Source organism: Natrix helvetica (assembly GCF_964273705.1).
Source record: "Natrix helvetica genome assembly, chromosome: 5".
NCBI lineage: Eukaryota > Metazoa > Chordata > Lepidosauria > Squamata > Natricidae > Natrix > Natrix helvetica.
The window spans coordinates 144593775-144616058 of NC_138551.1; the positions used below are offsets into that span (position 1 = coordinate 144593775).

General features: G+C 52.3%; 1 protein-coding gene across 2 annotated transcripts in view; it reads left to right on the forward strand.

The window, feature by feature from the left end:
- PLEKHM2 (pleckstrin homology and RUN domain containing M2) overlaps window positions 1-22284 on the forward strand; it is a 32758-nt gene continuing 10474 nt past the window's right edge. The window contains exons 1-10 of one of the 2 annotated variants that reach the window (XM_081954611.1): window positions 1-261; window positions 6503-6609; window positions 7015-7124; window positions 8373-8472; window positions 9414-9501; window positions 9763-9949; window positions 11893-11952; window positions 15541-15769; window positions 18386-19093; window positions 21796-21865. In XM_081954611.1, coding sequence (XP_081810737.1) covers window positions 199-261; window positions 6503-6609; window positions 7015-7124; window positions 8373-8472; window positions 9414-9501; window positions 9763-9949; window positions 11893-11952; window positions 15541-15769; window positions 18386-19093; window positions 21796-21865 — 1722 coding nt within the window. In that variant the 5' untranslated portion in view covers window positions 1-198. The remainder of the gene's footprint in view (window positions 262-6502; window positions 6610-7014; window positions 7125-8372; window positions 8473-9413; window positions 9502-9762; window positions 9950-11892; window positions 11953-15540; window positions 15770-18385; window positions 19094-21795; window positions 21866-22284) is intronic. The other variant, XM_081954612.1, reaches the window with a different exon arrangement.

A 22284-nucleotide genomic window follows, 5' to 3' on the forward strand; every position in this document is an offset into this window, starting at 1 on the left:
CTCCCGGCATGCCTCGCGCGGTCACGAGTGGGGGGGAAGGAGGAGGAGGCGGCCGCGGTGTTGAGGGCCGGCTCGCTCGCCCGCCCGCCGCCCTCCTGAGGCGACCCTCGCCGCAGCGCCACCACGGAGGGCCCACGGCGGAGACGGAGGCGGCGGAGGCGGCTCCGGAGCCTCGAAGAGGACGGGCGAGCCGCCGCCATGGAGTCGCCCGCGCAGCTGAAGGACCGCATCCTGGAGAACATCTCGCTCTCCGTCAAGAAGGTCAGCGGAGACACCCCCCCCCTCACGCCCTCCCCCTCCCCTGCGCTCAACGCCTCCTCGCCCCGCCTCCTTCCTCCCTGGGGGGGGCGAGCCGGTCAAGGGAGGGGGGAGTGGTGGGGGCTTCCCCCCCCAGTCCGGCTCCTAAACCCATCAGCCTCAATGTGGGGTTTGGGGGGGGGAGCGATGGGCGGGGAGTGTCCCCAGCCTCTCTCAAAACCGGCCTGACAAGGTAGGCCTTTCCCAAGGAGAGGAGGAGGAGGAGGAGGAACGCCTTGTCCTCCCTTATGAATGGAAACCCAGCCTCCTCTTTAAGGACAAGCCAGCCAACTATCAGAGGGAGGTTTGTTATTATTGTTGTAGTTGTTGTTGTTATCATCATCACAGCTGTTTTTTAAAATTATTATTATTATTATCATCATCATCACAGGGAGGTTTTATTTTGATTCTCATAATTACAGAGGTTTTTATTACCGTCCTCATCATAGGGAGGTATTATTATCTTCACCATCACAGGGAACTTTTATTATTGTTGTTATAATCATCATGGAGGCTTTATTTTTATTATTATTGCCATCATCATCACCACCGCGGTTTTTATTGTTGTCATAGGTATTATTATTATTATTATTATTATTATTATTATTATTATTATTGTCATCATAGGGACGTTTATTATCATCATCATGGAGGTTATTATTATTATTATTATTATTATTATTATTATTATCATTATCATTATTATCATCATCATCATCATCATCAGTTTTTATTATTGCTATCCTAGGGAGATATTATTACTATCATCACCATCATGGAGGTTTTATTTTTATTATTATCATTATTATTATCACAGGTTTTTATTGTCATCATAAGGAGGTTGTTATCATCATCACCATAGGAAGTTTTTTTTATTATTATTATCATCATCATAGGAAGGTTTTTATTATTATCATCATAGGAAGGTTTTTATTATTATCATAGGAAGGTTTTTTTTAATTATTATTATTATTATTATTATTATTATTATTATTATTATTATTATTATTATTATTATTATTATTATTATTATTATTATTATTATTATCATCATCATCATCATCATCATCATCTGAAAGTTATCACACAGGAAATTTATTATTATTGTTGTTGTTGTTATTATTATTATTATATACTTTATTCATTAAACATGAAATTCAGCCAACTGAACATTCAAAAATGCATTACAAATACCAGTGACAGGTGCTAATGGTTGATACGGGTTGCTGGCAGTGTCCTAGGTATCAACCAAGGACCTTCTTAAAATATAGGATGTTCCAATTATTATTAATATTATTTCTCTTATTCATTAAACATGAAACTCAGTCAACTGAACATTCAAAAATGCATCACAATTACCATTGACTGGTGCTGATGGTTGATACGGGTTGCTGCCAGCGTCCTAGGTATCAACCAACTATCTTCTTAAAATATAAGATGTTCCGAGCAGCGCAGTTTTTTGCAGTTCCGCTGGTGTTATTGCAGGAAGCTGCAATTTGTTGATGTTTTTATTATTATTATTATTATTATTATTATTATTATCGTCGTCATCTTTATCCCTCCTTTGTTATTTTTTGTCATCAATTCAAAGTGGCCAACCTATCCAACACACATCTTCCTCCTCCTCCTCCTCCCTCTCTTCCCCACCACCATCACAACAACCCTGTGAGGTGGGTCGGGCCTGAAGGAGAGGTGAGAGGCCCAAAGTCCCCCAGGCAGCTTTCCTGGCTAAGGCAGGGGACTTGAACTCGCAACTCCCGACTCTTCCCGCCTTGATGCCTTCATCACCAAGGCTCCCCTAGTGGCTGTAGTTGCTTTTCTTACAACCGGATTCCTTCTTTGCGACCGCGCTGTTTTCATCCACCTTTCACGGTTCATCCTTTTCCCGGCTTCTCTCTCCCCCTTGGCTTTTGCGGCTTCTACCGGGCGGGGCCTGGCTTGCCCTGTGCTCAGCTGTGACAACTTCCCATCTCTTTAGTGGAAGCATCGTCAATTCTCCTCCGAGATTTCCCCTCTCCCACTCAGAAAAAACGAAGGGTCCATGAATGCGGCTTCGTTGCATTGAAAACCCAGGCAATGTATAACGTCATTTTTTTTACACCGAGCAAGTGAAAGAAATTAAAAAGCCGAAAGCATCACCTGCTAGACTGGTTTGACTTTCCTTCCCGTCGGAATTCCTTATTTGAAAGAGTTGCGTGATAAGCTCCCAGCTAGAAGTGGTTTTGAGTGCTTTGGCCTTGCATCGTGCACAAATGCTAACCGAAAAGTTCACGGAGAGGGTTTTCCTTTCCTTATGTGTCGTCTCTGAGAGATTACGCTACAGGTAGTCCTCGACCTACGGCCGCAATCGTGCCCAGGATTGTATGTTGCTAAGCGAGAAATTTGGGAAATGAGGTTGGCCCCGTTTTACTTGCCACCTTGGTTAAGGGAAGGGCTGCAGTTGTGATAATTAGTAAGGCAGTCGTTATGTAAATTTGGCTTTTCCCCATTGCTGGAAGATGGCAGAATATGATCACCTGATCCCGGGAAAGTTGCAACCGTCATAAATATGAACCAGTTGTCAATCATGAGTGCAGTGGTTACTACAGGCTACTTCTGTTGACTGCCGACTGCCTGCAATTTGGCTTAGAGGGGGCTGTAAAGCACTGTAAAGTGGTATATAAGTCTAAGGCCTGTGGGAAGGAAGGAAGGAAGGAAGGAAGGAAGGAAGGAAGGAAGGAAGGAAGGAAGGGCCGTGGTGGTGCAGTGGTTAGAGTGCAGTACTGCAGGCTCCTTCTGCTGACCGCCGGCTGCCTGCAATTTGGCAGTTCGAATCTCACCAGGCTCAAGGTTGACTCAGCCTCCCATCCTTCTGAGGTAGGTAAAACGAGGACCCAGATTGTTGGGGGGCAAGAGGCTGACTCTGTCAACCACTTGGAGAGGGCTGTAAAACCCTGTGAAGTGGTATATAAGTGCTATTACTAGCGCTGTATAAGAGCCATGGTGGTGCAGTGGTTAGAATGCAGTATTGCAGGCTGACTCTGCCGACTGCTGGCAGTTCGATTCTGTCTGGCTCCAGGTTGACTCAGCCTTCCGTCCTTCCGAGGTGGGTCGAATGAGGACCCAGATTGTTGGTGCAAGAGGCTGATTCTATAAACCGCTTAGAGAGGGCTGTAAAAGCACCATGAAGCGGTATATAAGTCTCAGTGCTACTGCTGCTACCCGAATATAAATCCCGAGACTGTGTGGAGGCCGCCACAGCCGTAAGTGTGTAACGTCACGTTTTTCAGTGCCGTTGTCATTTTGAACGGTCGCGAAATGAGCTGTCGCAAGTCGAGGACTAACTGTAATGACCTGCTTACCCCCATCTGGAGCCCTCCAAAAATCGGGTGTGGGTTCCATTTTCCCCCATCCAGCTTCAACAGTGCAACTGCTCCCCCCCCCTTCAGCCAGTACATCTTTTCCATTCCCTCCCCAACTTTCTGTCCGTGACATAAAGCCACATGTTTTACAGCTTGCGGGCTGTACCAATAAGATCGCAGGGGGATGAGAGGCTCTGGGTATTCCTGGGGCATAAAATCCAATTGGATTCCTCCCCTTGTCCCCCGTCCCCCTTGGAACTCTCCATCCCCAACCATGCTTATCCAATAGTAGATGCATTTGGGCACTTTTTTGATTTGATACATTTAGATTTTATACTGCCGGCTTCCTAAAGCAAGTGAGTGAGCTCTGGCTTCATCTGCTAAGCCAGCTTTCCTGATAGCCTCAGTAGGGTGGTCAGAATCCGGCCTGCCAGCCAAGGTGAACCAGTGCCTCCCATCAGAAGGGAGAGGCCTGGTAAAGGAGACACTTTCACCGCTAGTCGTGGGGTCAGTCTGTTGTGCGGCCGTATCCTTGGGCGGCCACCGAGTTGTTAGTCCTAGGGCAGCGATGGTTAACCTTTTCAGTATCGAGGGCCAAAACCGGAGTGCGTGCAAGCGTGTGCTGGAGCACCGGAACCTGGAAGAGAGCAGCTGCCTAGTGGGCTGGAGCACGGCGGCCAGCTGCTCTTCCGGGGTTCCATTGCAACCATGCACGCCAGTCAGCTGGTTTTGTGCGACAGAAGCCGGAAGAGCAGCTGGCGATGGTCCATGTGCCCACAGAGAGGGCTCTGGCACGCATGCCATAAGTTCGCCATCACGGTCCTCGGACGTGCTCCGCCCCAGTAGGTCTTTGCCATTTGGGGTAAGGAAATGCTTTACCAGGGATCAGCAAACTTAAACACTCAAAAGCCACAAAAGTCCTAACCGGAAGCCCCCAGTTCAATAGAGTCTCCTAGCATGGCGTCCCTTTTCCTCTGTTGACTGTAGCTCCCGTTCCCCCACCATAGAGTCTCCTCCTAGCACGGCGTCCTTTTTCCTCTGCTCACTGGAGCTCCGGTTCCCACACCATAGAGTCTCCTCCTAGCACGGCGTCCCTTTTCCTCTGCTGACTGGAGCTCCTGTTCCCCCACCATAGAGTCTCCTCCTAGCACGGCGTCCTTTTTTATCTGCTGACTGGAGCTCCGGTTCCCACACCATAGAGTCTCCTAGCACAGCGTCCCTTTTCCTCTGCTGACTGGAGCTCCAGTTCCCACACCATAGAGTCTCCTCCTAGCACGACATCCCTTTTCCGCTGCTGACTGGAGCTCCGGTTCCCCCACCATAGAGTCTCCTCCTAGCATGGCGTCCCTTTTCCTCTGTTGACTGGAGCTCCCGTTCCCCCACCATAGAGTCTCCTCCTAGCACGGCGTCCTTTTTCCTCTGCTCACTGGAGCTCCGGTTCCCACACCATAGAGTCTCCTCCTAGCACGGCGTCCCTTTTCCTCTGCTGACTGGAGCTCCTGTTCCCCCACCATAGAGTCTCCTCCTAGCACGGCGTCCTTTTTTATCTGCTGACTGGAGCTCCGGTTCCCACACCATAGAGTCTCCTCCTAGCACAGCGTCCCTTTTCCTCTGCTGACTGGAGCTCCAGTTCCCACACCATAGAGTCTCCTCCTAGCACGACGTCCCTTTTCCGCTGCTGACTGGAGCTCCGGTTCCCCCACCATAGAGTCTCCTCCTAGCATGGCGTCCCTTTTCCTCTGCTGACCTGAGTTCCGGTTCCCACAGCATAGTCTCTTGCTAGTATGGCGTCCTTTTTCCTCTACCTGTCCTAACCGAAAGCCCTATCAATTGTGCAGCTAACTGGCGACGGGGAGCCGCAGCAGAGGAATGAAAGAGCCACATGCGGCTCCAGAGCCAGGGATTGCTGACCCCTGTGCTATACAGAACAGGAAGATCTTGCCTGGCAAAAGTTTTCTCAGTTGTCCGACTTGTGAGGCCTCTGCATAAGACCTGAGGGATCCTAATCACTGCTTTTATCTCCTCAGACCTGGGCGAGAACCACAGAAGCAGCTGCTGAGTTGCCTCACTGATAAGGCCATTTGTGGTTGCGCGGGTCGGTCCCGCAACCACTGGATTGCTTTATGTTGTGAGGACTAGCGGACCCATGTGCCACTGCTGGCTTCCAGGCTTTTGTCTCCGATGGCGCTGCCTCTCTTGCCCTGAGAGTCTTGCAGCCCCAGAGATGCTGTGGGACAGGCAGGAGCAGAGCTTCCCACCCCCACCCCACCCCTAGCAGCTAGACAGTGCTGGGGAGTGGCTGAGTCCTTTGTGCTGGTGCCATTTGAGGCGCGCCTCTTGGGGAGCCCGGCTGCTCTTCTGCCCCAGGGCACCCATGCGGTTCTCTCCGGAGCTGAGGCACCATCAGGCTTGGCTGCCACCCCCTCTCGGGCCTAGCCAAGACACGTAAAGGTGTGGCTGGGAATCGTGGCCCTGGGAAGCACAGCTCTCCTTGCTCCCTGGGCAAGGAGGAGCAGCTGTCTGCGTTAGGACCCGCCGAGCATCTGAATTTTAATCCTGTGACTCTGCGGATGCCACAGTGGTCGTAAGCGTGAAAACCGGTCACAAGTTAACTTTGTCCAGTGGTCGTTGGAACGGCCTGTAGCATCCCGTTGGGCCACGGTTCTGCTTTGGCCGGAGTGAGGTAGGCCTTTTATTGGGCCTTGCAGCCGGAACCGAAGGTAGGCGGACTTCTCTTAAGCAACCCTAGGCAGGAGAAGCCATGACGTTATCAGCTTATCGCTCCTGAAAGTGGGGACCTGCGTGGATAACAGCCAGGCTGCGTGGTTGGGTGGCTCCCTCACCAGATGTTCTCCTCTCTCCAGCTGCAGAGCTACTTTGCCGCCTGCGAGGACGAGACCCCCGCCATCCGAAACCACGACACGGTCCTGCAGCGTCTCTGTGAACACCTGGACCACGCCCTGCTTTACGGGTAAGGGGCTTCACCGTGGCCCTTGCTTCCCCCCCCCTCCCAGAGGAAGTCACAGCAGGGGCTCAGGTCTGGGGCCCTTCCTTCCTCCTCCCTCCCTCTAGGCAAGCAGCTGGCTCCTTCCTACAGCACTGTCCTCGCGAGGGGCGCCTGGAAGTGGCGGCCCACAAGAAGAGAGCCTGATCCTCAAAGCCCCCGCCATGGGCTCCCCTTGGTCTGTGGGGCATCGTTGAACCCACTTGTGGACAGGGAGGTGGTGGGAAGCGTGCCCTCCCTCCCCAGGCTGCAGAGGCAGAATCTTCCGTGAGCTGGACAAGGGCCTGGATGCATTGCCATGGGGAACTTGCAAGGGTGGATTGCTTTTACTCTGAACAAAACCGTCCCGCGACTTCTCCTTCTCCTTGGCAGACTGCAAGACCTTCCTTCGGGCTACTGGGTCTTGGTGCTCCACTTCACCCGCCGAGAGGCCATTGAACAGATTGAACTGCTGGAGCACGTGACCACCAATTTGGGGCGCAGTAAGTCTCGGTCTGGGGCTTTGGCCAGCCCTGCTTTGGCGTCCCACGTCACCGAATGCTCGGTGAGGGCGCCAGGACCCCATGAGGCAGCAGATTCGGACAGTGAGGAGGTTGGGGAGGAACATAGGCCAGTTCTGGAGTCTAGGGAAGGCTCTGATGAGGCAGAGAGGCGGCCAGGGCCGTATGCCAGTTGTCAGTTGCCTTCGGAGTCAGACATCAGTGAGGCAGAAGAACAGCTGGAGCCTGTTCCCAGCGTGCGCATGCGCAGAGTTGCCAGACGAAGGGAGCAGCTAAAGAACAGGGGTCGTCTTGGGAGTAAGGCCACAGGTGGACGATGAATGGCCCCTCCAAGAGGAAATAAAAGAGGAGCGACAGGGGAGTGGAGTTTGCAGGAGACCATGAGTTCGCTTAATTGGTTCCTGACTCTCCGAGACTCCTTGCCAGGTTCTGCAGATATCAACCTGGCAGCTCTCCAAGCCAGAGAAGGTCTGTGACTGTAAATCCTCCCTCGAAAGACTTTGCTGGGTGTGAATGAGCAGAATTCACAGGAAATGAATAAAAGGGGTATTTTGTCGGGACAAGGAATTTTCTACAGGCTCTTGGGAAGCCTCGGTCAGAACACATTTGCCCTCCCCTGAGGATCTGTGGCTTGTTTATTAGTGAGGTTTCCGAGCTCCCAATCTTTCCGGTTAGAAGTCTGGGAAGTAGATTGCTCCCCGCTTTGGGCTGATAGCCGGACAAGCCCCCAGAGGAGTCAGCCTGTCACCCGAGGGGTTTCTGAGGCACCTCCTGCTACCCGCCACTTGAGGCTTTGAGCATCAGAGGTGCAGTTTCTACGCAGGCTGCCGTTGAGACGGTCCCGGCCATTCATATTATGTATTAGTTTTAGTACGATTATGAGGATTATAATGCTTAATGTTATTATTGTCTTCTTATTAGAAGATACGTAAGGAGAGGGGAAATGAACAGGTTTACTCTGCCCAGTTGTTTAATTGTAGGATTAGAGAGTTAATATCAATGTAGTGAATGATGTTGTAAATTCAGATGTTTACCGCACAGAGATGTTTCTACACACTGTTTAAGAAAAGGCGGAATGTTCCTATTTAGAAATAAATAAATACAAACTTTATAAAAAGAGAAGGTCCCAGTCAGATCAGATCAGGGCGGCCTTCCTTCGGGTGGATCCCTGACAAGCAGCCGGTCCTGCAAAGCAGTCTCTCTCTCTCTCTCTCTCTCTTCCTCTTGCAGGCCGAGCGTGGCTGTACCTGGCCTTGAACGAGAACTCCCTGGAGAGCTACCTCCGTCTCTTCCAGGAGAATCTGCCTTTGCTGCATAAGCATTACGTCAAGTGAGTCTGCTGGGCCGGCACGTTGGAAGTGGAGGGGGAGGGAAAGGATCTCTTACACACACACACACACACACACACAACCTTTGCTGCCAAGGGGGCGCAGTGGTCAGAGTGCAGTACTGCAGGCTACTTCAGCTGACTGCTAGCTGCAGTTTGGCAGTTCAGATCTCACTGGCTCCAGGTTGACTCAGCTTTCCATCCTTCCGAGGTGAGTCAAACGAGAACCCAGATTGTTGGGGGCAAGAGGCTGACTCTGTAAACCGCTTAGAGAGGGCTGTGAAGCACTGTGAAGTGGTATATAAGCGCTATTCCTATTAAGACCCGCAGGGGTACAGTGGTTAGAGTGCAGCATTTGCAGCTTAATTCTGCTGACTATCAGCAGTTCGATCCTGACCGGCTCAAGGTTGACTCAGCCTTCCATCCTTTTGAGGTCGGTAAAACGGAAGACTCAGATTGTTGGGGGCAAAGAGGCTGGCTCTGTAAACCGCTTAGAGAGGGCTCTAAAAGCCCTGTGAAGCGGTGTATAAGTCTCAGTGCTATTGCTATTGCTTTTCCTTCAAAACTGCTATTCCCCAGGGGTGGCGGAGGGTGCTGGCCACACTCAATGCTTCGTAAGAAACGCAGGTCAGTGCAAGGAGGGGGAAGTCTTGCTTTTCACGGCTTTTCGGTTGCCTCTTCCCGACTTACGCTGTTGGGGCTTCCTCACGCTGCAGGGAGTTTAAAGGCAGCAGTTAGTTCTGACTTGGTGCGTCCGTCGGGACTCGAGGATCGAGCATTGCAGAAGAGCAGCTGCCTCCAGGGTGCGGGGTCCCAGCGCCCATCAAATGGGAGGGCTTCCTCCCAGCCAGTGGGGCAACAGGTTGGGAGGAGCAATTCTGGGTCGTTGACTTCGCCAGGAGGGTCCCGGGTGGAACGTGACCTCCGGTTTTTCCGTCCCACAGAAATGCCCTGGTCTGCAGCCACGACCATCTGACCCTCTTCCTCACCCTGGTGGCGGGCCTGGAGTTTATCCGATTTGACCTGGACCTGGTGAGCTGCCTCTGGACTCCTGGAGCAGCCAGCTTTCAATTCCCTCCTCCCATTGGGCTGGGGCACATCCCACGCCCGCCTTCCACTGCTGGGCCTCCTGTGGATTTCCCTGTTTGTTTTCCCTGCAAGGCGGCTGTTTGTTTGTTTTAATTCTTTCCAACCGATGGGCAAACTTCCTGAAGCAAAGAACGGTGGGAAAGAGGAGTTCTTGGGAGGGGAGGGCGAGCAGCAATTCCACCTCGATCTCTCCCGCTTTTCCAGGACGCCCCTTACCTGGATTTGGCTCCCTACATGCCAGATTACTACAAGCCCCAGTACCTGCTGGATTTCGAGGACCGGCTGCCCAGCTCCGTCCACGGGTCCGACAGCCTCTCCCTCAACTCCTTCAACTCGGTGACGTCCACCAACTTGGAGTGGGACGACAGCGCCATCGCCCCCTCCAGTGAGGGTAAGCGGCCGGGTGGGCGCGCGGATGGGCAAGCCAGAGCTCTGGGAGCCAAAAGATGCCATGGGAATGCGTTGACTCCACGGAGCGCCGCCTGGGGCTGGTGGTTCCTGCCCAGGCGACCTTCCTGCCCATGGAACGGAGGGTCTGGATGGGGCTGGGGAGACAGTTCTTTGGCCGGAAGAAGGCCCTATCAAGCTGCAAACTCTACCGCCAGCATCTCCAGTTCAAAGCCCCTCAGGGAATTGGGGGCAGGCCTGCTCAGTTACCTGTGTGGTGGGCCAGTATTTTGAGGTACCGTGTTTCCCCCAAAATAAGACAGGGTCTTATATTATTTTGACCCACCCTCCCCCCCCCCGAAATAAGTGCTTGGCCTTATTTTCGGGGAGGTCTTATTATTTTTGAGGCGTAGGAGGCGGCGAGCGTGGTCACCTCATTGGCTGCTGCTATGTTGCAATAGTTTCGGGGAGGGCTTACTTTAGCGCACGTGCTCAAAAGTCCCGATTGGGCTTATTATCCGGGGAGGTCTTATCTTCGGGGAAACAGGCTACTTCTGAGCTTGCCTCCCTTGATCCCATACGATCAGCATGATTTTTTTTTTTTTTGACCATCCTCAAGGGCCGCTCGGCCTGAATCATCCCTTCCCTTCCCCCCCCCCCCTCCCCAGCCGCAGTTTGGGAAAAGCCCTTCGCTGACACTGCTCTGCACTCAAAAAGGAAAGCAAGAACAGGGGCAAAGTGGAAGGCCTCGCCTGCACCTTCCCAATAACTACCTGTTTTGTTTTCCTTTATAATCTTCCAAGATAACGTGATTCCGGAGCCCAGCCCCACAGCCTGAGCTGAGAGAGAGTTCCTCGCCCTGCCCTTGTCCTTGCTCCATTCCCCCCACCCCACCTTCCCCTTCAATCATGATCACCGAGAGAATATTCCATGTCAGCTAGTTAGTTAGTTAGTTTATTTTATTGTCATTGCAGATGGTACGACGCAATGAAATGCCGTCCTCAGTGTACATTATAGCTATAGAAATAAAAACACAAACACACTTCCTTCACGTGCTATATCATTGAAATTGAAAACCCCTGATATGGCATTCACATCGCACCATTTCATAGAATTCAATATACCGTATTTTTCGGGCTATAAGACGCACTGGTGTATAAGACGCACCAAGATTTGGAAGAGGTAAGTAAGAAAAAAAAGTTTTTGCCTTTTCCCACCCCCCAGGAGTACTCTGCAGGCTTCAGCAGGGCTGGGGGAAGGCCAAAACGGGGGCATTTTTCCCTTCCCCCAGCCCTGCTGAAGCCTGCAGAGTACTCCTGGGGGAGTGGGGGAAGGCAAAAGGACTCCCATTTTGGTGAAAAAGAACCTGTTTATCGCCCATTTTCCACAAAATGGGATGCGGAGGCGTGGCTTCCGGAGGCCAAAAATGGCTGTATTCGGTGTATAAGATGCACCAACATTTCCATGCTCTTTAAGGGGGAAAAGATGCATCTTATACTCCCAAAAATACGGTAGTAACTTCCCTGGGATAGAAGCTGTTTTTCAGCCTATTTGTCCTGGTTTTTATTGTCCTGTACCGGCTGCCAGATGGTAATAGTTCAAAAAAAAGAAAGGATGCCCAAGATGAGACGGATCTTTAAGAATGTTTTAAACTTTCTTAAGGCAGCAGGAGCTATAAAGCTCTTCCAAAGAGGGGAGAGGGCAGCCAATCATCCTCCGGACAATGACGTTGACCCTCCGGAGCTCTGTCCTATCTGCCCCTGGGCAATTGGCAAACCAGACACTGGGGCAATAAGTTAAAATACTCTCTATGGTGCAGCGGTAGAAGGTCCCCAACAGTTTTCCGCTCAGTCGTCGTTCCCTGAGAGCCTCGGGGAGTGTAATCTCTGCCCCACCTCACCCCTCCTTCCACATTTCTAACCCTCCTTTTTATCCCTCATTTTATAGATTATGATTTTGGAGAAGTCTTCCCTGCAGTGCCGTCCATGCCTACCACAGCATGGGAAGGTGGGACCAGCTTGCCTGGTTTTCCAGTTCCCTCCTCCTCCCCTCCCGCCCGCCCCCTCGTCCCCCAGAGCTTCTTGCATGCCGGGCTGCAGGTCTCTTTAACGCCGGCCGGTGCCTGAGGGGCCCAGCAGCCAGGCCACCAAGCGCTTCGGTGGCAGGCTCTTGCCAGCTTAAATTTTGGCTCCCTCAGCCCAGGGCATCTGCTGCCCAGTCCCAGTTCTCCAGGCACTTCTCTATGCCTAACCACCTCCTATAGTTCCTCCTGCGCCTTCCATCTTTCCAGCATGAACCATCAGCCTCTTTCTGGTTTGCACATTAACAAGCTTCCGGGGAGTGCTTCTGGGTTGGCACCAGCGGTCTCCTGCTAACCCACTGATGGCGAACCTTTTCGGCACTGAGTGCCAAACCGAAACGGGCGTGCGGGCCACAGCGCCAGAAACCCGAAGACAAACTGGCCAGCGTGTGCATGCCTGTTTTGGGCCGATTTTCGGACTGTTTTCAGAAGCGCTTGGTGGTCTGGCTGCTGGGCCTTTTTCAGGGCGTTTTTGAGCCCTCTGGCACCCGCAAAAACCAGCTGGGCGCTCCAGCGCCTGCGAAGAAGGACGGCCTGAAAACGGCCCAAAAAGCGCCCTTTTTTTAGCTGTTTTTCGGACTGTTTTCAGGCCATTTTTGGGGCGTTTCCAGGCTATTTTTGAGCCCTCTGGCACTTGCGAAAACCAGCTGGCCGCTCCAGCGCCTGCGAAGAAGGACGGCCTGAAAACGGCCCTAAAAGCGCCCTTTTTTTAGCTGTTTTTCGGACTGTTTTCAGGCCATTTTTGGGGCGTTTCCAGGCTATTTTTGAGCCCTCTGGCACCCACGAAAACCAGCTGGCCGCTCCAGCGCCTGCGAAGAAGGACGGCCTGAAAATGGCCCCCAAAGTGCCCTTTTTTTAGCTGTTTTTCGGACTGTTTTCAGGCCATTTTTGGGGCGTTTCCAGGCTATTTTTGAGCCCTCTGGCACCCACGAAAACCAGCTGGCCGCTCCAGCGCCTGCGAAGAAGGACGGCCTGAAAATGGCCCCCAAAGTGCTCTTTTTTTAGCTGTTTTTCGGACTGTTTTCAGGCCATTTTTGGGGCGTTTCCAGGCTATTTTTGAGCCCTCTGGCACTTGCGAAAACCAGCTGGCCGCTCCGGCACCTGCAAAGGACGGCCTGAAAACGGCCCCAAAAGCGCCCTTTTTTTAGCTGTTTTTCGGGACGTTTTCTGGCACCAACGAAGACCAGCTGGCGGGCGCGGCGGAAACTAGAAGAACAGCTGGCGACAGCGCACGTGCCCACAGAGAGAGCTTCGCGTGCCACCTCTGGCACGCTTGCCATAGGTTCGCCATCACGGCCCTAACCTCTTACTGTTCGCCTGTCAGTGCATGGGGGCAGGGGGAAGGGGCTGTGGGGAAGGGACGTTAAGCCACCTGATCTCATGGCCACAGATGCTTCCGCCAGCAGCTTCTCTTTCCCAGCTGGGTCCTGCTAGCGGCGGTGGCAGCTGCTGCGGCCCTTTCTCTGTCCTTGCCTCCCTCAGCTCTCGCCCTGCAGGGCCCCGGAGGGCGGGTAGGGCTCCGGGCTCCTAACTTGGCTCCTAACTCCTTCCACCGTTGAGTAAGTTCCTGCTCCCTCGGCCTGCGAAGGGAACGAGGAGAGCAGCCACCGAACGAGAGAGAGGTTGCAAGTTAAACGGGTTGTCCCAAAGGTGCTTTATTTTTTTCTCCCAAGAGGCCCCTGGGCTTCCGTGGTTTTTCTCTGAAGACGTTTCACTACTGGCCCAAAAAGCTTCTTCCGCTCTTTGGGACAACCGTGAGAACCTCCATAGACTCTTTTAACTGGTTGGGTCCTCTCCTGCAATTCGTGACTGAACGCAGGTTCCCGGGTGGAGAGAGAGGATTTTGTAATGGAGTAATTGAAGAATTGAAGGTGGCTCGGTGGCGAAGGCGCTGAGCTTGTCGATCAGAAAGGTCGGCCGTTCGGCGGTTCGAATCCCTAGCGCCGCGTGACGGAGGGAGCTCCCGTGACTTGTCCCAGCTTCTGCCAACCTGGCAGTTCGAAAGCACGTAAAAAATGCAAGTAGAAAAATAGGAACCACCTTTGGTGGGAAGGCAACAGCGTTCCGTGCGCCTTCAGCGTTGAGTCATGCCGGCCACATGACAACGGAGACGTCGTCGGACAGCGCTGGCTCTTCGGCTTTGAAACAGAGATGAGCACCGTCCCCTAGAGTCCAGAACGACTGGCACATAGATGCGAGGGGAACTTTTACCTTTTTAATTGAAGAATTAGTAGAGACTGCCCTCTTGATTTTCTCCCCCTGCCCCCCGGATGCTTCCCCACTTGACCAAGATGCATCGTCCCATTTCCGGCGTCCCTTCAGCCAAAAGGGGCTGCACCTTTAGGTGGGCAGGGTTATGTCAGGGGGTCTGTGGGATTCGGCAGAGATCAGGAGTCCCTTCTCCCCAGGTGGGTCTGGGCAGGGGGGGATACCCTCCTCTTTGTGCATAGCCGGTGGAGCAACACGCCAAGATGTCACCGTGTGTGAAATCAAGATGGTAGAATTTTTTGAGCAAGTGTGCAAAAGAGTTGCATATGCAGCGTATCTTCTGAATGGGGACACTGCGGCTCCTGGGAGACAGCTGACCTCCTTCCTTCTTCCTTCCTTCCTTCCTTCCTTCTCCCCCTTTTATTCCATACCTCCCATCTCTCCTTCCTTCCTTCCATTGATTCCATCCATCTCTCCTTCCCTTCCTCCCTTCCATTGATTCCATCCCTCCCATCTCTCCTTCCTTCCTCCCTCCCTTCCATTGATTCCATCATCTCCTTCCTTCCTTCCCTTCCTCCCTTCCATTGATTCCATCCCTCCCATCTCTCCTTCCTTCCCTTCCTCCCTTCCATTGATTCCATCCCTCCCATCTCTCCTTCCTTCCCTTCCTCCCTTCCATTGATTCCATCCCTCCCATCTCTCCTTCCATTGATTCCATCCCTCCCATCTCCCCTTCCTTCCCTTCCTCCCTCCCTCCCTTCCATTGATTCCATCCCTCCCATCTCTCCTTCCATTGATTCCATCCCTCCCATCTCCCCTTCCTTCCCTTCCTCCCTCCCTCCCATTGATTCCATCCCTCCCATCTCTCCTTCCTTCCCTTCCTCCCTCCCTTCCATTGATTCCATCATCTCTCCTTCCTTCCTTCCTTCCCTTCCTCCCTTCCATTGATTTCATCCCCCCCATCTCCCTTCCTTCCCTCCCTCCCTTCCATTGATTCCATCCCTCCCATCTTCCCTCCCTCCCTTCCATTGATTCCATCCCTCCCATCTCTCCTTCCATTGATTCCATCCCTCCCATCTCTCCTTCCTTCCCTTCCTCCCTCCCTTCCATTGATTCCATCATCTCTCCTTCCTTCCTTCCTTCCCTCCCTCCCTTCCATTGATTTCATCCCTCCCATTTCTCCTTCCTTCCTTCCTTCCCTCCCTCCCTCCCTTCCATTGATTCCATCCCTCCCATCTCTCCTTCCTTCCTTCCCTCCCTCCCATCCATTGATTCCATCCCTCCCATCTCTCCTTCCTTCCTTCCAGAAGGGGACCTGACCGATACGCTCAGCTGTCCACGTTCCGTGGCCTCCGAGTTGAACAGCTGCCAGGCTTCCGCCAAGAGCCCCACCCAGCGCTACAACCCTTTCGACGGGAAGGCGGAAGCGCCGTCGTCCGCCGAGAGCACCCCAGTGCACGCTGCCTCGCTGAAGGGCGACTTCGCGCCCGAAGGCACCGATCAGTCTGAGGGCTGCACGGAGCTGGAGGTCATCAGGTTGGTGCTGGGGAGGAAACATTCCCCAATTGCTTGGATGGCTCTCATGGACCCCTCCTCTCCTGCTGTGGGTGGTGCCAGGAATTGTTTCCCTGAGTCTGGGCACGGGGGAGCCCTCCTTCGCTTGCGGCCACTGAAGCAGAGGGCCGAAGCAGCTTTGGCTGCCTTTGGACTTGCAAGAAGTCTGGGCTCAGTGTCCTTCTGAGTCCTGTCCAGCTCGAGACCCCTGAGTGGGGCCAGATGCAGGGGCGAAATCATCCCAGTTCAGCCGAACCGGTAGGGACGATTATCCCTGGTTCTGCAAACCGGTAGTTTAAAAAAAAAAACAAAGCTTCCAAGGATGGTCAGAAGGGGGGGGGGGGATTTTTTCACTTTTTATTTATTTATTTATTTATTTCGATTTATCAGTCTCTCCGCAAAGGGACTCAGGGCGACGTACAATTAAATCAAAATACAAGTGTGGCATGGAGGAGGTGACATCAATATTTAACAGTTAAATACAAATGGAAGTTAAAAACCCTATTTCAATCAGCTGGCCTGGCACTTTCTTAGTTTTACCTCCCGGGGATTTATTTTATTTTAATTGGGTTTGGGGTTTTAATTGTGATGTTTTTAGGATTAGAATATATTTATTTCTTAGTACAGCCTATCTCCCCCTCCAAATGTATCTTAAATGTATTTTATTATTATGACCGATTTTATTAGTATTGACTGTACACCGCCCCGAGTCCCTTTCTGGGAGAGGGGCGGTCTAAAAATCTAAGAAATAAATAAATAAAATGAAATAAATAAACCCCAAAATTTACATTTAAAATATTAAAATATTAAAATTGCCAGGGAGGTTAGAAAGTTCTATTTAAGCCAGGCCGGCTAGTTGGAATAGGTGGGTCTTGAGTTTCGTGCGGAAGGAGCGGAAGTCGGTAGTAGTTCTGATATCGGGGGGGGGGGGGGGAGGTCATTCCAGAGGGCTGGGCCCATCACAGAGAAGGCCCTACTCCTGGGCGCCGCCCTCTGACACTGCCTGGTGGACGGCACCCGGAGGAGTCCCTCTCTGTGAGAGCGAATTGGTCGCAGGGATGTATGGGGCAGAATGCGATCCCGCAGATAGCTAGGTCCTGTGCCATGGAGCGCTTTGAAGATGGTGACTAACACCTTGAAGCACACCCAGTAGACCACAGGGAGCCAGTGCAGCTCGCGCAGGAGAGGTGTTATATGGGAGAACCTCGTTCTCCCCATGATTGCCCGCGCGGCCGCATTCTGGACCAGCTTTTTAAAGCTCAGGTGAATAGGCAGGGGAAAAAAATGCTTTAAAATGGGGGGGGGGGAGCTTCCGGCGATCTTGCGGATCAGCTGTGAGCCGCACGATGGTCGGAAGCTCCCCCACCCCCCCCCCGCCTTTTAAAAGCATTTTTTCCCCTGCCTATTCACCCAAACCGGCAGGGGAAAAAAAACGCTTTAAAAAGTTAAAACAAGTTGGCCACACCCACATGACATTCCCCCACCAAGCCACGTCCACAGAACCAGTGGGGGGAAAAAATTACCGTATTTTTTGGAGTATATGACACACCATTTTCCTTCAAAAAAAGAGGGCGAAAATCTGGGTGCGGCTTATATACTGAATGCAGCATTTGTGGCCTCCCGAAATCTCACCCCCTTCGCAAAAATGGCCGTGCATAGCCTTTAGGAGGCTTATAGAGCGCTCCTGGGGCCTGGGGAGGGCAGAAATGAGCAAAAAATGGGGCATTTTTTGCTTGGTTTTGCCCCCCCACCAACCCCCAGGAGCACTCTATAAGCCTCCTAAAGGCTATGCACGGCCTTTTTTCTGACAAGAAACGGGCCCGTTTTTGAGCGGTCTGCAAAGTGCAAACACTTTTTTTTTATAATTTGCCTCTTCAAAATTTATTTTATTTATTTATTTTCAAAATTTATAGACCGCCCCCTCTCCCCGAAGGGACTCGGGGCGGTGTACAGGCATCTCATTAAAAACAGATACAAAAGATAAATTCCCTTAAATACCCTTAAAAGCGAATTAAACCTAAATTCAGCTGTACAGAATAATAAAAGTTAAAATCAGCTAAAAAGCGTACCCCTAAAAATTTAGAAATGCAGACTTGAGGGACTAAAATTGGGATTAGGCCAGGCTGGCTAAATTGAACAGGTGGGTTTTAAGCTTCTTACGGAAGGAGCGGAGGTCGGTGGTAATTCTGATGTCCGGGGGGAGGTCATTCCAGAGGGTCGGGCCCATCACAGAGAAGGCCCTACTCCTGGGTGTCGCCCGCTGGCATTGCCTAGTGGACGGCACCCGGAGGAGTCCCTCTCTGTGAGAGCGAATCGGCCAAAGGGATGTATGGGGCAGGATATGATCCCGCAAATAGCTAGGTCCTGTGCCATGGAGCGCTTTAAAGATGATAACCAACACCTTGAAACGCACCCGGAAAGCCACAGGTAGCCAGTGCAGCCCGCGCAACAAGAGGTTAAATCTTGGTGCTTATACTCCAAAAAATACGGTAGATTTCACCACTGGCCAGATGTCCCCCTATCCATGAGCCCCGAGCAAGCCTGCTGGCTATTCCCTGGTGCGCCACAGCCCGATAACTCATTTCCCTCTCGGGACAGGTTGGCGAAAAAGAAGAAAACAGCCAAGAAAAAGAAAGTGAAATCGGAGGAGGCCTCGGTACCCTCCCTCCCTGCTCCTGCTGGGGACCAGGCGGTGGGCCAGGAGGCCGGGCGGCCATGGACCACCCCAGAGTCCGACCTCACGGTCAGCACCGAGGCGCCGGCCCTCTGCCAGCTGGGGCTCCGGATCCCCGAAATGAAGGACACGGCTATGGAACAGGTGGGGCAGGCCCTCAGCAAGGTGATCGACTCGCTGGAGGCGGCCGACGGATGGAGCCGCCCCCTGGAACCCCCCGACCAGTCCTTTCGGACCGACTTGCCAGGGGACCCCCCTTCGGAAGGCCCATCCCTTGGCAGCTTTGGTCAGGGTCTGCCGGCCCCCATGGACTTCTACTGCTTTACCGTTGAGAGTCCAAACACTCCTGCAACAGGTGGTGGCCACCATGACTCTGCAGGGCATGGTCAATCGGCACATGTTCTTGGTGGCCCTGAAGCTCCTGAACAAGAGGAAGAAAGAGGAGGAGAGGGGGAGGCTGCTGGGCCAGCCGTAGCCAGCTCCCCGGGAGAAGTGGTGGAGATGGCCAGCGCGGCGGCCCTCGGCAGTCTGAAGGAGGATCGGGCGAGCCCTTCTCTGAGCAGCGCGGAGGACTCCGGGGTGGAGGAAGGGCAGGGCAGTCCGTCGGAGGCTGCCCATCCCTCGGAGTTCAGGTAAGGGCTGGTTCCTCCCTTTGGCCAGACCCTCCATCTGAGAGATGGCAATGCTCGACCACTCCTCTTCCAAGGGGAGGGGGGGTGGGGGGGAATGGCAGCCTGTATCGAGGTTCCAAGTAATACATCCCTTGCAAGCAAAAACTCCGAGGCAGGTGAATTCCTAAAACAATACCGTATTTTTCGGCGTATAAGACACACCTTTTTGCCCCCCAAAAGAGGGTGAAAATCTGGGTGCGTCTTATACACTAAATACATCATTTTTGGTCTACTGAAACCCCGTCCCCTTCGCAAGAATGGACTGGCGGAGGGTTTGGGAGGCTTGCAAAGTGCCCCAGGGGGGCTGGGGAAAGCAAAAACAAGCAAAGAACAGGCCATTCACCCCCCCCCCGCCCCCAGGAACACCCTACAAGCCTCCCAAAGCTCTGCGTGCCCTTTTTATTTTTATTTTTGCAAAAAAATGTGGAGTACAGAAGGTTTTGGGGGGGGGGGGGCTACTGAGGGCCTGCAGGGTGCAAAAACTTTTTTTTTTAATGTACCTCTTCGAAATCATGGTGCGTCTTATACTCCGGTGCGCCTTATAGTCCAAAAAATACGGTACCTTTATCGTAAATACCATATTGGCACGTATCTGTCGAAAACCGTCTCCGAAAGGGCCCCTTGGTTTTCACCTATTTAAAAGGTAAAGTTTTTCTCTCAACCCCAGTCAGTCAGTCACATGGCCCAATCCCGGCAGCGTCCGCCGGTCTGGTGGCATCACTCCTCTTCCTCTCCGCCAGGTGTGTGACCACCTCCTTGGCTCCCAGGAGAAAGTCTTTTACTTTGACTGCACAAGCCCAGCTATCTTTGATCCCTCCCTCTCCCTCGCTCCAGTGTGGCAACACTGAAGATCCAAGATGGCTTTGCCCAGGCCAGCTTCAGGGTTGACAGCCTGCTTCCGGCATCCAGTTGGCAGCAGAAGTTGGGAGTCGGCGCTGTTGCGGTGGCGTCTCGCCCAGTGTGTGCCGAGAAACTGTTAGGGAGGCTTTTCAGGACAATTCGACCTTGGACATTCCCTGTATCCTCCTCCTCCTCCTCCTCCTCCTCCTCCTCCTCCTCCTCCTCCTCCTCCTCCTCCTTGCCTCTTCAGCACCCTTTCCTTGCCAGTCCTCGTATTGAGGTGCTCTCCGAGCTTGGCGGGTTTCTTGCAAACATTTCATTAATCAAACCAGGTAACATCACCGGCCCTAGCATCATCGGTCTAATACCGCTGATGTAGCCGATGAGCCTCGGTGGCGCAGTGCTTAGAATGCCGTATTGTAGGCTACGTCTGCTGACTGCCGGCTGACTGCAATTTGGCAGTTCGAATCTCACCAGGCTCCAGGTTGACTCAACCTTCCATCCTTCTGAGGTGGGTACAATGAGGACCCAGATTGTTGGGGGGCAAGAGGCTGACTCTGTAAACCGCTTAGAGAGGGCTGTAAAGGCACTGTGAAGCGGTATATAAGTCTATGTGCAATTGCCATCTTCCTTCCCTTCCTACTTCCCTTCCTCCCTGTGGTTGGGATGTGGTATTGCAGGCTAACTCTGCCCAATGCCAACAGTTCGATCCTGAACGGCTGCAGGTTGACTCAGCCTTCCGTCCTTCCGAGATGGGTACAATGAGGACCCAGATTGTTGGGGGCAAGAGGCTGACTGTAAACTGCTTAGAGAGGGCTGTAAAGGCACTGTGAAGCGGTATATAAGTCTAAGTGCGATTGCCATCTTCCTTCCCTTCCTACTTTCCTTCCTCCCTTCCTCCCAGTGGTTAGGATGTGGTATTGCAGGCTAACTCTGCCCAATGCCAACAGTTCGATCCTGAATGGCTGCAGGTTGATTCAGCCTTCCATCCTTCCGATGTGGGTAAAACGAGGACCCAAATTGTTAGGGGCAAGAGGCTGACTCTGTAAAAAACCGCTTAGAGAGGGGCTGTAAAAACACTGTAAAGTGTTTTTAAGTCTAAGTGCTATTGCTACTTGGGGTCATGAAACGTCTGCCAGAAAACCACCGAGCTTAGAGAGCACCACAGACCCCCAGATTTCAACCTTGAGCTACCAATATTCTCCTTTATTACTCCTTGTGTTTCGTGAACGTAAAGGGACGTCCCAAATTGACCCTGTATTGCTTTCTCCTTTCTGGTGATATTTTCGCCTTCCTGGTGATGCTTTCATCTTCCTGGTGATTCCTGCAGTTCCATGATGTCCTCAAATGTCAGAGTTTGTTGCGTACATTCAAATCCAGAAGCACACACGGATAACTGATGCAGCTGGATTCATTAACTTCTTTATATACATAAGAATAGATGAATAAATGAACAATACCAACAGGTGGATCTTCCAAGTAAACCCAAGGCAGGAGAGTTGCAGGCAAACACAAGCAGTTAGTTTCATTTCAGCAGACAAGCCCAGACACACTGCTAGTTTACTTCTCAAAGCAGCAGACGGCTTTCTTCTCAAGTTTCTGTTTCAATTCTCTGCACAGACTCAGATCTGTTTAAGCTCCCATTGGCTGACTTAGTTGCGATGCCTGTTCATTGGCTGACCTTGTTCCCATATCTCTCCATGTCATGAATATTTTAACATCATCTTCCTTGGAGAAAGCCACCTCACGATAGGGGTGAAGGAGGGCAGGAGGCAGGCCAGCTCTCCCTCCTGATTATCAACTTGGCCTTCTCTTCCCCGCAGGGTAGACAACAATCACTTGCTTCTTTTGATGATCCACGTCTTTCGCGAGAACGAGGAGCAGCTCTTCCGGGTAGGTTTGATTGCACAGAAGGGAGCCCCTTGTGAGCTGTTGTGGCCCGCCAGCGGCTAGCTGAGCTGGCAGCAGATTCGGACAGTGAGGAGGTTGGGGAGGAACATGGGCCCATCCTGGAGTCTGGGGAAAGCTCTGATGATCAGCTGCCTTCAGAATCAGACATCAGTAGGCGGAAAAACAGCTGGAGCCTGTTCCCAGTGTGTGCATGCACAGAGTTGCCAGACTAAAGGAACAGCTAAAGAACGGGTCGACTTGGGAGTAAGAACACAGGTGGACGGTGAATGGCCCCTCCCAGAGGAAATAAAAGAGGAGCGAAAGGGGAGTGGAGTTTGTAGGAGACCATTAGTTTGCTTAATTGGTTTGTGACTCTCCGAGACTCCTTGCCAAGTTCTGCAGAGATCGGCCTGGCAGCTCTC